The sequence below is a fragment of the Bos grunniens genome, chromosome 17, assembly GCF_055505025.1.
Source record: "Bos grunniens cultivar Pamir isolate PY7600 chromosome 17, Bosgru_T2T1.0, whole genome shotgun sequence".
Taxonomy (NCBI): domain Eukaryota; kingdom Metazoa; phylum Chordata; class Mammalia; order Artiodactyla; family Bovidae; genus Bos; species Bos grunniens.
This window is the reverse complement of record NC_141181.1, coordinates 67,839,060-67,855,038: the sequence shown is the minus strand read 5'-3', so window position 1 is coordinate 67,855,038 and position 15,979 is coordinate 67,839,060. Positions and strand designations below refer to the sequence as shown.

Here is a 15,979-nt window from a genome sequence, read left to right as displayed (position 1 = left end):
GGCGCCGCTCCGTGGCACTTGATTCATGGGCCATTTCTATCTTTGGGGAAAGCTGCATGTGAACAGCATTTTGGAGCCTGTTCTGTGATAGCATGATTTATATTCCCCAGAGCAGGGGAAGGACCAGGCTGCTCAGCCGCAGGAGCAGATGCTGGCAGGGCAGGTGGGCACCATGGAGAAGCCACCACCCACCTACTGGGCCCCCCAGCTCACCTCTCAGCCCCTTACCAGGACCGGCGCCACCATCCTGCACCTCAGCCCGCTTATACTGGCTTTAGCCTTTGCCTTCACTGTTCTCCATAACCATAACTGAAATCATCTAAATTTCAACCTTCCACTCAGCCCCATGCAGGGGCCTGGGGCAAGGTCCAGCCAGGACTCTGGCTGCTGGGCAAATGCAAAGTCAGGGGCCTGGAACAAGAATGGAGAACGCTGCCTCCTTTGGAGGTCCAACAGTAGAAAGGGCCAGGGAGGCAAATCTGAGCCAGAATATCCTTAGGCCCAGAGAGCCACTGGGGCGGAGAGGTAGCCCAGGGGGCAGGACAGGTAGGCAGGCCAGGGATCCAGGGCTGGGCCCACTGGACTGGATGTGGGCAGAATAGGGAGAAGGGCTTTGGCACGGCCCTGGCTTCCCCATTCTGGGCAGCCTCCCATCTCCTCTTCCCCCACCTTGCCACCTGGCCCACACCTTTTCTGTCCTTCCAGGCCTCTGGTCGCTCCTTTGCTGAACTGTGGCCACCAGTTTTGTCTGCCAAGCTGGCACTTCTCTGCTCTTTCTTCTGTTTGAGATCATAGCCATCAGAAGAGTGGCCAGAGGTTGGCTGTGTGTCCAAGTGCTCCAGGGACTCTCTGCACAATCATGGGCTGTTTATCTGTTCATATTCTCATGTTCAGCCTCCATCTCTTTCTCTCTCATCCCCAATACTTCATTTAATCTCTATACACATAGACGCCACTATGTAATGATTTATTTTTGTGTTGCAGAGATTAGTTTGCCCACCTAGCACTTCCCTGAGCTTGTCAAGGATAGAGGCCGACTTTGGAGCAAACCAAGCCCCAGCTAAGGGCCCGGCACACGCTGGTTGCACAGTGACTTGTTTTGAGGGTTGGTGTGCCTGATGGCCAGATGGATAAATAAGTAGCACCGAGGTTTATCTTGCTTTTCTGAATTTCTCTCAGGATTTAGTAATAGCAGGATTTAATTTATGTTTCTTCATAAACATAAGATATGTTTCAGTCAGCATCAAAGCAAGAGCAAGAAATCACCCAGTAGTTTGAACAGGGATAGATAGATATTCTAACAGAGAATTGAATGAAAAGGGATTGGCTAGTAAGAATATTCTAAAGGATATAGGAAGAGCAGATGTAAGGAGCAGTCACTACCCTGAGGAGGAAGGCCCCACATCACCCCACCCTCACTGAGGGCTGAGATCTGGGCTTTGTTGGAGAGGCACTGCTGTGGCTCACAGCAGAGAAGATGCTGGAAATCCACCCTCAAAATGTGCTGGAACTGTGCTCTCTAGGGTGCTGTGGGAAGCTGTTCACAGTGGGCTGTCCTAGTCCACTGCAGAACCACCCAGGGGTGGATACCAGGGGCAGTTGATGGCCACTGGAGGCTGCCGACTGCTGTGTGCTGCGAAAGTGGGCTTGTGGAGAAGGCACCAGAGCTGCAGGAACTGGGCCCTGGAGAAGGTGCCCGCCCAACAGGAGCGCGCTGAACAAGCACACCAGAAACAGGAGGGCAGAGCCCCTTCCTCCTGCCTGTCTCTCTAGTGCTGCCTACTGACAGTGCTGAGAACTGTGCCCACTGACAAAGGAATTATACTTAAAGGGCTGTGATCCATTATCACAGGGCAAGCCAGGCAGAATGAATCGGAACATAGAAGCAGTAAATGGATAACTGGCACAGAGTGCATTTTATTCTTCTGATGTCATTTCTATAAAATTAATACATGTAAAGATTTGTGTGACCACCACCGTGACCAGGATGCAAAGTAGTTCTGTAACCCAGAAAACTCCGTCTTTTTATCATCATATCCTGTACCTCCCTCTGCCACCATCCCCTGGCAACCACGGATCGGTTCTCTGTCAGTACAGTCTGTTCTTTTGAGAATGTTATAGTAAAAGAATCATACAGTATATAACCTTTTAAAACTAGCTTCTTTCACTCAGCCTAAAGTTTTTGAGTCTTTCAAGTTGCTGACTGTATCAGTTCATTCTTCTTTATTACTGAGTGTTCATTATATGGATGTTTTGCTTATCCATTCATTTGCTGAAGGACTTGTGAGTTGGTTCTTGTTTGGGGTAGTTATGACTAGAACTGCTATAAATATTCATTGACAGTTTTTATGTCACATAAATTTCCATTTCTTTAGGGTAAATAGGATAAATAAATTCTTTAGGAGTGGAATTGTTGGGTCATATGATAAATGTTTCATTTTATAAGAAAGTGAAAAGTATTTTCTGTAACGACTATACCATTTTGTATCCACACCAGTGCTATATGAGGGTTCCAGTTGATTTGTCTTGCTAGCACTTGATATGGTCAGCATTTTAAAATTTGAGCCATTCATATAGATGTGTAGTAATATCTTGCCATTTCTCTAATGGCAAAATGACATTGAACATTTCTTCATATGCTTATTAGCCATTCTTTTGTTTTCTTTGGTGAGAAAGAAAACTGTTAGAAGATTATTCAGCTCTCTTGCTCACTTTTCAGATTAAGCTGTATTTTTTTTGTTGTTGAGTTTGAAAGTTCTTTATATATTCTAGATATAAGTCTTTTGACATATACATTGGTTTACAGATGTGTGCTTAGTCACTCAGTCATGTCCAACTCTTTGCGACCCCATGGACTGTAGCCTGCCGGGCTCCTCTGTCCATGCGGATTCTCCTGGCAAGAATACTCAAGTGGGTTGCCATGCCTTCCTCCAGGGGATCTTTCCAACCCAGGGATCGAACCTAGGTCTCCCCCATTGCAGGTGGATTCTTTACCATCTGAGCCAGCAGGGAAGCCCTGATATCTGGTTTACAGATATTTTCTTGCAATCCATAGCTTGTCTTTTTCTTCTCTTAACAGTGTCTTTCACAGAGCAAAAGTTTTTAACTTTTATGACATCAACTTTATCAGTTTTTTCCTTTCTAGATCATGCTCTTGGTGAAATGAATGTGAGAAATCTGATCACAAAAATTGTCTCCCTTATTTTCTTCTAACAGTCTCATAGTTTTATAGTTATATTTAGATCTGCGATTCACTTTGTGACTTAGTTTTTCTATAAGGTGTACTATGTAGTCTGAGGTTTATTTTACAAGGTTCGTTTCTTTGCATGTGGATGTCCAGTTGATCCCAAGCCATTTATTGAGAAGACTTCTTCCTCTGTTAAGTCATCTTTGCAGTTAGCCTTTGTCTGAAGTTAACTGTCCATATTTGAATGGGTCTAGTTTTAGACTCTATTCTGTTTCCTTGATATATGTTGTTGTTGTTGTTCAGTCACTTAGTTGTGTCCCTACTCTTTGCCACCCCATGGACTACAGCACGCCAGACTTCCCTGTCCTTCACTACCTCTTGGAGTTTGCTCAGACTCATGTCCATTGCATCGGTGATGCCATCCAACCATCTCATCCTCTGTCACCCTCTTCTCCTCTTGACCTCAATCTTTCCCCGCATCAGGGTCTTTCCCAACGGTCTCAATGTCTCTCCTTTACCAACACAACACTATCTTTGTTACTGTGGCTTTATAGCAGGTCTTAAAATCTGGGAGTGTCATTCCTCCAACTTTATTCTGCTTCTTCAAAATTGCTTTACCTGCTCTAGTTCATTTGTCTTTTTATATAAATTTTAGAATTCACTTCTGTATAGCTATAAAAATGTCTTGATATTTTGATTGGACTTATGTTAAACTTACTGATTAATTTGGGAATTGAGTCTTAGGATCTGTGAACATGGCATGTGTCTTCATTTGCTTAGATCTTCTTTATCCATTCATCTGTCAGTGGACATTTAGGTTACTTCCATGTCTTGGCTGCTATGAACATTGGAGTGTGTGTATCTTTTTGAATTAGAGTTTTCATCTTTTTTGTATATATGCCCAAGAGTGGGGTTGTTGGATAGTATCATAACTCTTTTGTTTTTTAAGAAATCTCCATACTTTTCTTCATAGTGGCTGCACTAATTTACATTCCCACCAACAGTGAAGGAAGAGTTCCTTTTCTCCAAACCTTCTTCAGCATTTATTCTTTGTAGACTTTTTGATGATGGCCATCCTGACCAGTATGAGTTGATCCTTCACTGTAGTTTTGAATTGCATTTCTCTGATAATTAGTGATACTGAGTATCTTTTCGTGTGCCTCTTGACGATCTTGCACAGCTTCTTTGGAGAAATGTCTTCCTGCTCAGGTTTTGATTGGGTTTTTGTTTTGTTTTGTTTTGTTTTAATTGAGCTTTATGAACTGTTTGTTTTGGAAATTAAGCCCTTGTTGGTCACATCGTTTGTAAATGTTTTCTCCCGGTCCATAGGCTGTTTCTCCATTTTATTTATGGTTTCCTTTCCTGCAGAAGCTTGTAAGTTTGCTTATGTTCCATTTGTGTACTTTTGCTTTTACTTCTTTCACCTTGAGAGACTGACCTAAGAAAACATTGCTACAGTTTTTGTTAGACAGTGTTTTGCTTATATTCTCTTCTAGGAGTTTTATGATTTTATGTTTTATATTTAAGTCTTTAATCTATTTTGAGTTTATTTTTGTGTATGGTGTGAGGGAAAGTTCTAACTGTTTTGATTTACATGCAGTTGTCCAGCTTTCCCAATACTACTTCTCCACTGTATATTTTTACCCCCTTTGTCTAAGATTAACTGACCATAGACGTGTGGGCTTATCTCTGGGCTCTCAGTTTTGTCCCATTGACCCGTACGTGTGTTTTATGCCAGTACCACACTGTTTTGAAGTCTGTAGCTGTGCAGAATTGTCTGAAGTCCAGGAGGGTTATGCCTCCACTTTTGTTCTTTTTCTTCAGGATTGCTGTGGCAATTCTGGGTCTTTTCCTATTCCATATAAATTTTAAGATTATTTGTTCTGGTTCTGTGAAAAATGTCATGAGATAATTTGATAGGGATCACATTAAATTTGTAAATTATTTTGGGTGGTATGGCCATTTTAACAATATTAATTCTTCGAGTCCTAGAGTGTGGGATATCTTTACATTTCTTTGAATCATCTTCAGTTTCCTTTATCAGTGTCTCATACTGCTGCTAAGTCACTTCAGTCGTGTCCGACTCTGTGCAACCCCATAGACGGCAGCCCACCAGGCTCCCCCGTCCTTGAGATTCTCCAGGCAAGAACACTGGAGTGGGTTGCCATTTCCTTCTCCAATGCATGAAATTGAAAAGTGAAAGGGAAGTCGCTCAGTCATGTCCAACCCTCAGCGACCCCGTGGACTGAAGCCTACCAGGCTCCTCCATCCATGGGATTTTCCAGGCAAGAGTACTGGAGTGGGGTGCCGTTGCCTTCTCCACAGTGTCTCATAGTTCTCAGCACATGTATCTTTTTTCTCCTTGGTCAGGTTTATTCCTAGGTGTTTTTTTTTTTATACAATTTTAAAGGGATTTTTTTTTTTGTCTTTCTGATATTTCATTGTTTGTATAGAGAAATGCAACAGAGTTCTGTATGTTAATCTTGTATCCTGCTACCCTGCTGAATTTGTTTATCAGTTTTAGTAGTTTTTGTGTGGAGTCTTTAGGATTTTCTATCTAGAGCATCACATCATCTGCATGTGATGACAGTTTTACCTCTTCCCTTCAATTTTATTTCTTTTTTTTGATCTGGATTGCTGTAGCTAAGACTTCCCAATATAAGGCTGAACATAAGTGGTAAGAGTGGGCATCCTTGTCTTGTTCCAGATTTTACTGGAAGGTGTTCAGCTATTTGCCGTTTACTGTTATATTGGCTGTTGGTTTGTCATAAATAGCTTTTATTATGTTGAGATATGTTCTGTCTATACCCACTTTGGTAAGAAATTTTTTATAATGAATACATGAAGAATTTTTTCAAATGCTTTTTCTGCATCTATTGAATGGTCACATGGTTTTTGTCTTTGATTGTTGTGGTGGTATATATCACATCGATTTGCATCTGTTGAATCATCCTTGTGACCTTGGAATGAGCTAGCTTGATCATGGTGTATAATCCTTTTATGTGTTGTTGTATTTGGCTTGCTAATATTTTGTTGAGGATTTTTGCATCTATATTCATCAAAGATATTGGCATGTAATTTTCTTTTCTGGTAGTGTTGGTTCTGGTATCAGGGTGATTGTGGCTTCATAGCATGACTTTGGGAGTGCTCCCTCCTCGTCAGTCTTTTAGAGTTTGAGAAGGATTGGTGTAAGTTATTGATATATTTAGTGGAATTCCCCTGTGAAACCATCCAGTCTTGGACTTTTGTTTGCAGTGAGATTTAAAAAATTTTTATTACAGATTCTATTTCACTAATAGGGTTTGGTCCGTTCAGATGATCGATTTCTTCTTGATTCACTTTTGGTAGGCTGTACGTACATTCCCAGAAACTTGTCCATTCCTTTTAGATTGTCCAAGTTGTTGGTGTGTAATTTTTCATAGCATTCTCTTCTTTTTTTGTATTTCTGAAGTATCTGTTGTTATTTCTCCTCTTTCATTTTTCATTTTGCTTATTGGGTCCTTGCTCTTTTCTTCTTGGTGAGCCTGGCCAGAGGTTTGTCAATTTTGCCTATCCTTTCAAAAAATAAGCTCTTAGTTTTATTGATATTTTAATTGTTATTTTATCTCTTTTACTTTCTTAACAATCTTTATTATTTCTTTCCTTCTGCTGACTTTGTGTTCTGTTTGTTCTTCTTTTTCTATTTCTTTCAGATGGTAGGTTAAGTTGTTTATTTGAGATTTTTCTTGTTTTTTGAGGAAGGCATTTATTGTTGTGGACTTCCTTCTTAGAACTGGTTTTGCTGCATCACATAGATTTTGTGTGGTTATGTTTTTATTATCATTGTCTTGAGGTATTTTTTTTAATTTCCTCTTTGATTTCGTTATTGGCTGATTAGTTTTTTAGTAACATGTTGTTTAGTTTCCATATAATCATTTTTTCTTATTTTTGTCTTTTCTTTCCATGTAGTTTCACGCTGTAGAGGTTGCAAAAGATTGTTGAAATAATTCTATCCTTTTAAATTTGTTGAGGCTTGTTTTGTGTCCCAGTATGTGGTCTACCATAGAAGATGACCCAGGTATGCGTGAAAAGAATGTGTATTCTGAGCTTTTGGATGTAATATCTGAAAATATCAACTAAGTCTAACTGTTCTATTGTGTCATTTAGGATCTCTGTTGCCTTATTAATTTTCTGTCTGGAAGATCTGTCCATTGATATCAGTGAGGTGTTAAAGTCTCCTATTATTATTATATTCCCATCAGTTTCTCCCTTTGGGTCTGTTAGTATTTGTTTTATGCACTTAGGCACTCCTATATTGGGAACATGTATGTTAATGAGTGTAATATTCTCTTCTTGTATTAATCTTTTTACAGAATAGTGTCCTTTGTCTTTCCTTGTAGCCTTTGTGTGACATGAGTACTGGTACATCCACCTTCTTGTCATTTCAGCCCCTCCCCCCCACAACACCTTTTATAAAAATTTCGGCTGCATGGCCTGTTTGTTGTGGCATGTGGACGTCTCTTGTTGCAGAGCACAGGCTCTAGAGCACTTGGGCTTCTTTAGTCGCAGCATGTGGGCTCTCTAATTGCAGTATGCAAGCTTAGTTGTCCCATGGCATGTGGGATCTTAGTTCCCTGATGAGGGATCTTACTCACGCCCCCTGCATTGGAAGGTGGGTTCTTAACCACTGGACCACCAGGGAAGTCCCAGTCCTTTCTTTTTTAATATAAGCATTTAGGGCTATAAATGTATCTCTAAGTCTTTATTTATGTCCCACAAATTTTATGTTGTACTTAGAGTTTTGTTCAGCTCAAAATATTTTCCTAATTTCACTTAGGACTTCTTGTATAACAGTTATTTATAAGTGAGTTGTTCAGTTTCCAAAAGTTTGGAGACTTTCCTGCTGTTTTTTTTACTTTCAAATCTAAATCCATGGTGGGTGAAGAACTTATTTTTCATGATTTCAATTTTTAAAAAACTATTAAGGTTTGTTTTATGACCAAGGGTACGGTCTGTCTTGGGGAATACTTGCTATGAATTTGACAAGAATATGTATTGAACTTTTGTTGGGTGGAGTTTTCTCTGAATGTCAGTTATATTCAGTTAGTTGATGGTATTGTTAAGTTCTTCTGTATCTTATTGATTTTCTGTGTACCAATTCTGTCAACTACTGAGAAAAGAGCATTGAAGTCTCAATTTATGCACCTCACTTTTCAGTTCTGTCACGTTTTGCATCATATATTTTGAAACTCTGTTGAAAGGTGAAAACACGTTTAGAACCGTTGTGCATTCCTGATGAATTGGCCCCTTTATCATTGTGTAATGTCCCTCTTTATCCCTGGTAATTTTCTTTGCTTTGAAGTCTACTTGTATACAAGTCTACTTGTTAACATAACCAATCAAGCTTTGTTTTGGAATAATATTTGCATGGTCTATCTCTTTGCCTTTTACTTTACTCCTTTTAATATCATTATATTTGAGGAGACTTTTCTTGTAGAAGCATTTAATTAGATTATTTTAAAATTCCATTCTGTCAGCTTCTATATTTAGACCATTTATGTTTAATATAATTATTGATATGTGTGGGTTTATGTATGTCATATCAATATTTGAATATTTGTTTTCTGTTGGTTCTATGTTTTTTATTCCTCTATTTCCCCATTCCTGCCTTATTTTGGAGTTTTGAACTTTTTAAAAATTCATTTTAATTTATCTATGTCTTTGACTATGTCTCTTTTATAACTTTAAAAATAATTGTGCTAGAGATTATAATACATATATACTTTTATAGTTTGCAGTTTACTTGCTATTGATACTGTATTAATTTGAATGAAATGTAAGTCTTATCACCATATGGGAACCTCTGCCACCACACCCCCCAACCCCGTCTTGCATTTGTCTTATATACTACATCTACTTATGTGAGAACTCCAGGAGATGGCATGAGGAGAAGAACAGTCTATTGTATTTACTCAGACATTTGATATTTATTTTACTCTCCCTTCTTTCTTGATGTTCCTGATGCCTTCTTATGTCATTTTTCTTCTTCCGTTAGCGATTATTTTAGAGTAGGTCAATTGACAGGATTGTTTGTGGCCTGGAACATGAGAACAGACATGAGAGAAGAAAAATGGGGGATTTCCTCTGGTCTCTCTGAGCTGGAAATAGAGAGCTTCTCCTGGAGCTCTCTGTTCATGCTGATGCCTACTTCTGCAGAGAAGGGGGGCTACAGAGAAGGGAGAGCTGCAGAGAGGCCTGTCTGATGGATTCTACAGAGGCAAGAATGTGAAGTTCACCTGTGATTTGGTGCCATTTTGAATGCTGGTCTTCTTCCCACATTTGCCTGATATTAACTTTTTGTGTTCCTCAGATACCCTATTCCATGCGGTCCAGACAGAGTGTGTAGTTGCGTTCATTCAGAAAGATGGAGTGTTACGTGCTTACTCCGTTTTACCTGGAACTGGAACCTGGCATGTCAGGATATTTATAACAAATATTTAATAATATTTATTGGGTAAATAAATGAATGAGCTATCAAACAATTGGTCCCAAGCTCTGTCTTCAGCACCAGACTTGAATTTCTAAGTCTCCAGCCCTTTTGGAATGAAGACCATCTAAATAATAGAGTCAGTATCTGCACACTTGGCATCACCAACACAGAGTCCTGTCTGCATGTTCAGCGTGTCCAAACTCTTCATGTCGTTCCATGAATGACATGTCCAGACTCAGCATGTCCATTCCTCTTCCACTGAAGACCAGCTCCTATTTGCAGTTTCTTTATTTGCCACCACTGGCCCATCTGCTATAAATTAACTGCTAGTTGTCTTTTATCCTTTTCCTTCAATGAGTTTCAGGCAAACAAGTTCTCTGTTTGGTAATATTTTCCTGATAGTTCTCACTTTCTTACTCTCTGCCTTACCACCCTAGTTTACACGTCTAGACTCATGAGTTAAGTTGGCCCAACCACAGGACAAGCAGAACCATTGTTGGTGACAGTAGAGAGCAAATAATGAGGAGGAACCAGGAACATGGGGTCACAGCCAGGAATGTCCATTTATAGGGAGACGGGATTTGGGGGATGAAGGAGCTGCTACCCAGATCTCCAAGCCTGAGGGCCGTGGAAAGCTTGCCTCACTTGGCGTGTTGAGACCCAGGCACATTGATGTGTTAACACACTAGTGACTCCTGAGAATGGGGCTCCCAGTAGGTGTGAGGGGCCAACAGTCTCCTTCGGGCTTGGCCCTGGGGCCTTCAGGGCTGCTTCTGAGCAGTGCTGCTAAAAGCCACCTGACTTTCTCTCTCCTCCCCATGTAGTCCATGTTCTCCACTCTGGACCAGTTGACTGCCTCTCAGACAACCGCCCTGAGCCCACCAGAAGCCTGGACTGACAGCTCTCCACTGCCTTCCAGGTTCAAGGCCCTCCACCTCTCTCTCCTTCCTCCCTGCCACTCTTACCATCTCCTCCAGCTCATCTGGGCTAGTCCCTAGGCCCCAGAGAGCCCCCCACTCTCGTAACCTCCGTGCCTTCTTATACCATTCCATCCCCTGATTCCCACACACCACCCCAGTCCCTTCCTGTCTAAGCTGTCCTTCCAGTGCCTCTCAGATGCTGCTGATTCCAGAGGGCTCTCGCACCCTCCCTTTCTTGACTCCAGGCTGATACCCTCCTGCCTCCTTCTTAACCCACCTTAGCCAGTAGTCACCGGTCGTACTGGATGTATTATACCTTGAAGGCATGTCACTGTCTTCTGTTTGACCTCTGTGGCTCTTTTATGTAGGTCTCGGTTAGTAATCCTTGTTGGATCAAAGTGAATGGAACCAGACCAGCTGCTGTGCCATCTCTAGAAAGTCTCTTAGAGAGATGAGAAGGCTGTGATTGTGATATGACAACCACTGATGGCAAGGCGCTCGGGCTCCCTGCTGTACAGATGAGGCTCGCTTTGTAAATGGGAAATTCCCTTATCTGTGACATCACCTGTTTGTTTTTCCCTTTGGTGTTAATACTCTGAAGGGTCAGGAAATAGGAAACAGCCTCATTAAGCATGAGATTCTGAGGGCTCCGTCCGCAGTTGACAGTGAGAGCAGAGCTGCAAGATAATGGAGGCTGATACCAGTTCAGTCAATTCTTCTCCCCTTTGCAAAGCACCGAATGACAAGCCGATTTCTCAGCTCCGAGTAGGCCGTCATGTTCAGATGATAAATGTGTCCCTGGACAGAAGAGCTTGTTGAGTGATATTTACCAGGGTCTCCATGAAGGGCTCAGAGCTCCCAAGGGAGCATTTTCAGCCTTCAGCTGCTGGCCTGGTCAACTGATACCCGTAGGGTGGCAGGAGGAATAAAGCTTCGTTCCCTGCTCTCCAGCAGGGTGGAGGCATGGTGATTTGTTTAGGTGCTCGGAAGTTTCCTGGTTCCTCTTATTTCCTGTCTTCATTCCCTTCCTCCCCTGTCAAACCCCAGCAGAGAGAGATGGACTGTGCGAGAGGCTTGGAACCTCAGAGGGGGAGGGGTGAGAGTCAGGCCTGGCTCCTCCGCTGAGTGCTCCTGGGCTAGCTCCTCAGCTTCTCCAGACCTAGAGAAGATGACGAGAGCTGCCTTACAGGCTTGCTGTACAGATGAAATCACATCTGGCTAGAAATACCCTGCATGTTGTAAGATGCTCCCCAGTGTTGGCATCGATCAACCGTTCTTCCTTGTACACCTGCTGTGTGCTAGGCACTGCTGGGTTTGAAGGGCGGGTTCAGTTGTGGGCGCCAGGAAGAAGTTGGGCTAGTAATGCCTTGATCAGCCATTGGTGTGGTTCTGGGACGAAGGAGAGTAGCTGGCTCTGAGATCACACCTCTTTGCCGTCCCTGAAGGCTATCCATCTCCCAGCACTTCTCTGGGGCTCAGCTCCTGGGATCCCCTCCCAGTGGCGGGGCGTTGGTGTGACCTTCTCCAAGGAGCATGGCTGAGTAGGGCTCTGGTGCCTCTTGCTGGGCTCTCCAGAGAGACAGGGCCTACAGGGCACGCATGCACACGGGCTTTGTTGTGGGGAATTGGCTCACACGGCTCTGAAGGCTGAGACGTCCCAGGTCTTTTGTTGGCAAGCCAGAGATGGAGAGCCGGTGGTGTAAGTTGTGGGGTGTCCACGTCTGAGGTGGGAAGCGCCACACCCCAGCTCCAGGGGAGTGGGCGGGGAGGCCTCTCTCATTCCCTCTTCTCCTCTGGTTCAGATGCTCAGTAGGTTGGACAGGGCCCACCGACCCGGGGAGGGCAGTTTGCTTTCCTCAGTCTAGATTCCAATGTTAATCTCACCCGGAAACGCCCTTGCAGTCTCGTAACCCAGAGTGACGCTGGGCCAGGCACCCCGGGGCCCGCTCAAGTTGACACGTAAAATGGACCCTCTCATCAGGGCTGACGTTCATGTAGAGCCTTCAGGTTTACTAAGTGGCGTCACACGCTGCATCTCGGCCCCAGGACGAACCGGGGGAGGAGTCATCCCCTTCTCTCTGATCCTGACGCCAGGGGCTCACCAGCCTGGCTGTTGGAGGCAGGCCATGCTCACCTTCAACCTGAGTCTCGGTGCGCCAAGCCCCTTTTCTCTGGCAGCGGGTCTGTCCCTTCCCAGGTGCCACTTCTCCTGCACCTGAGCGGCTTGCGTGGCTGGTCTGTGTGCCTCCAGTGCTCTCTACCCCTCCACCCGCTCCTTAGGCAGCAGGAGCTTTAAACACAGTTGCCGTGCGGGCTGGGAGTCGCCTGTGAGCCGGACGTCACTCTGCATTTCCAGAGTCTGGAAGCAATGGGCGCTGAAGGAAGGCGGGGCTCCACACATGGAGCGGCCTTTGCTGAGCCCCTGGTGCTGTGGCCAGGGTCACGGTGGGGACCAGGGGCAGCCAGCACTCCCTCTGCTTGTCTGCGGCTGCTCGAGCTGCCTCTGCTTGGCCTCTCACACGTTTAATATGCCCTCTGTTATTTTAATCAGGCTGGTGAATCAAGGCACTCCTGAGTATTTCTGTTTCTTTAAAACCCATTGTGAGATGTTCTTTCACAGTCTGTCAAAGGGGAAATACGAATTTAGTAATTCAAAACTTATAACATCTTCATGCTGACCTTGGAATGGGCTTCAATCAGCCACATTTCTCAAGCCTACATTTCAAACAGTCCCCCTCTGCCTGGCCTTGCAGCCACTCTTGGGCATGTCTGTCTCCTCATCTGGAAAAGTGCCTTTAGGGACTGTGCATCCCCTGCCTGGTGTGGTGCCTGGCACAGGCAGGTGCTTAGTTACTGGTTCCGAGCTGGAATGGACCGGAGCTCCTGCCACACTGTGCACTTGCCCAAGCCCTGTGCTGGCAGAGTGCCCGCCAGCCGGCAGGACATAGCAAGTGGTGCCGTTCATTCAGCAAGGGGCCATCCTGCACCCCGTCCATGTGGGGCACACGCTGGATGCAGGGAGTGCAACCTGGGCACTGGTACAACCTCTTCCTGAAAGGGGTTTGCAGCAGGGGGCAGTGCTGGACATGAGCAGGTGGACCGCAGGGAGCAGGAGGGGGACGACTCGGGAGGAGCCGGGCCGTGCTGGAGCCGAGGACGGGGCCTTGGAGCAGGCCTGCAGCACTCGGCACCTTTCTCTGCTGTTTCCCTGCAGGGCCTGTGCCAGCAGCGAGACCGAGAGTGAAGCTGGAGACATCATGGACCAGCAGTTCGAGGAGATGAACAACAGGCTCAACTCGGTCACCGACCCCACTGGCTTTCTTCGGATGGTTCGCCGCAACAACCTCTTTAACAGGTGCGTGTGGCCCTGCCTCCCAGGCGGTGCAACTTCCGTGACCTTCCAGCTGCATGGGCTCTGGTGGGATGGGGGTCTGCAGGGGTGAGCACGGTGCTCTGGCCCTTGGGGTCACAGCAGCCCCTCCAGGTCGGGGGAGGAAGTGCGGCAGGCCTGATATGACCGTACACCATGGCTGGGTGGGAGGCCCAGGGGACAGTCCGCTGCTCACTCCCGTGGCCTCAGGGCTGATCTCCCAGATGCCAGGAGAGGCCGCACAGGGCCATGCCACACACTTTTTCTCTGGCCAGCTTTTGCCCTAGCTCACGGCCAGGCCCTTGTGCGGACCTTTCTGGCCTGAGGTTGAGGGAGGCCAGGTGAGCAGATGCCAGCATTGCTGGGGAGGAGCCCGTCCACACCAGGGCCTGTCTCCACTACTTGACCATAGGCCTCAGTGGCGTTGAGATGAGCCAAGGTTGAAATTGCCAGCTGGTGTGCCCCTGCGTCTTTTCACCGGGGGTGCAGGCCGAGCTGTGTCCAGATGAACAGGGGAGGTGGTTTGGGTTAAGGAGCACCTCTCCCGCTGTCGCTGGTTGGCAACACCTGGGAGTCAGGTTTGGAGAGACCTTTCCAGAAAGACACCCTGGACGCTGAGCCCCCTGCCTTTGAAGGGCGGCAGGGGCAGCGGGCACGCGGGAGGGAGTGACCGTTGTGCCCCATGTGCTCCTGCTCCAGGCCCCGGTTTCCTCCCATTATTGTGCTGTCAGGGTGACAAACGTGTGTTTACTTTCCCAGGGGTGAGTCAGATGGGATGGGAGCCAGGAGCCAGGGCTGAAGGGACTGGCATTTGGTTGTCAGGAGGCCAAAACCTCAGGCTGGTTCACTCCCAGTTTCCTCTGCGGCCCTGCCCCCTTCGCAAGTGTCCCTCGTGGCTCTAATTTCTTGGAAGGGACAGGACCAGGCACGAGGAGGCATGGGGTTGAGGCTGGCTCCATCCTCAGCCTCAGCTCCTCGGGCTCTGGGGCCGGCGATCTCGGCTCTGCCAGTGCTGCGATCTGTGGTTGTAAACGAGGGTGTGAAGACTGCAAGGCTGGGTCTGGCCTTGTTGCGTGTCAGCTGTGGGACCTGCGGCAGGTGACTTCACCACTGTCAGCCTTTTCCTCGTCACTGAAGTGAGAACAAGCTTCCTACTTGGCTGGGTTCCCTTACATGGAATTACAGCAGCTAATGCATGAGCAGCACGTGCCAGGCTCTGGAAGGTGCAGGAAGCTCGTACGTATGCTGACCTTCTGCCGTCTTGAGTGAAGTGGGAAGGACACTGTTAAACTTGGATTCTCCGGATCACGTGGGTGGATAACCTTTGGAAGGGATGAAATGTGCATGTGCCTGTGCAGCAGCTGTTGACCACCCCAGGTTGCGGCCTCACCTGCCCTTTGCTTCCCGTCCTACCTCGTGTCTTTTGGGTGAGAGAGTGCACAGGCCAGAGGCCACTGCCAGGCACCTGCGGCCGACCTGATCTCAGGCGCGCCCGCGGTCAGGAGCCCCTCCTCCAGGGCCTTGGGCACTAGGCAAGGAAGGGGTCAAACCAGGTGTACCTGGGGTCCTAGCTCATCATCCCTGGACAAGAAGGGGTATGAATTTTGTATCATGGAGTTGCTTGTTTTGAGAAAACACTCGTCACTCCGAGCAGCTCTGAGGTAGGTCCAGTGAGCCCAGGACCACTGGTTAGCTCACTAAGCAGTGGTTCTTTAAACAATGTGGTCAGTGCTGGCGGCCAGGCTGAGGACAGGCCAGCCTGAGGCTGGGAGGGGCCGCCAGGCCCGCAGCGTGGGAATCTGGCTTCACTGCCCAGCTGCTCTCTGCCCAGCTCCTTCATCAGGCCTAACCTGCCTGTAGCCTCGAGCCTGCCCTCAGGAGATGCCGGCAATGGAACTCCTGCACCTCTCTGCACGCCTTTCCAGTCTTGACCTCCTAGAGGCTTCTGAGGGCAGGTCGGAGGAGAGGAAACTGTTCTTTCAGCTTTGGGGCCGGGTGCCAAGGCCTCTGCTGTCAACCACAGGCCCAGGAAG

General features: G+C 46.3%; 1 protein-coding gene across 1 annotated transcript in view; it reads left to right on the top strand.

Annotated features, from left to right (window-relative positions):
• Window positions 1-15,979, top strand: part of TTC28 (tetratricopeptide repeat domain 28) — a 410,194-nt gene that overhangs the window by 362,085 nt on the left and 32,130 nt on the right. Inside the window, exon 12 of the mRNA XM_086348496.1 lies at window positions 13,791-13,931. Coding sequence (XP_086204622.1) covers window positions 13,791-13,931 — 141 coding nt within the window. The remainder of the gene's footprint in view (window positions 1-13,790; window positions 13,932-15,979) is intronic.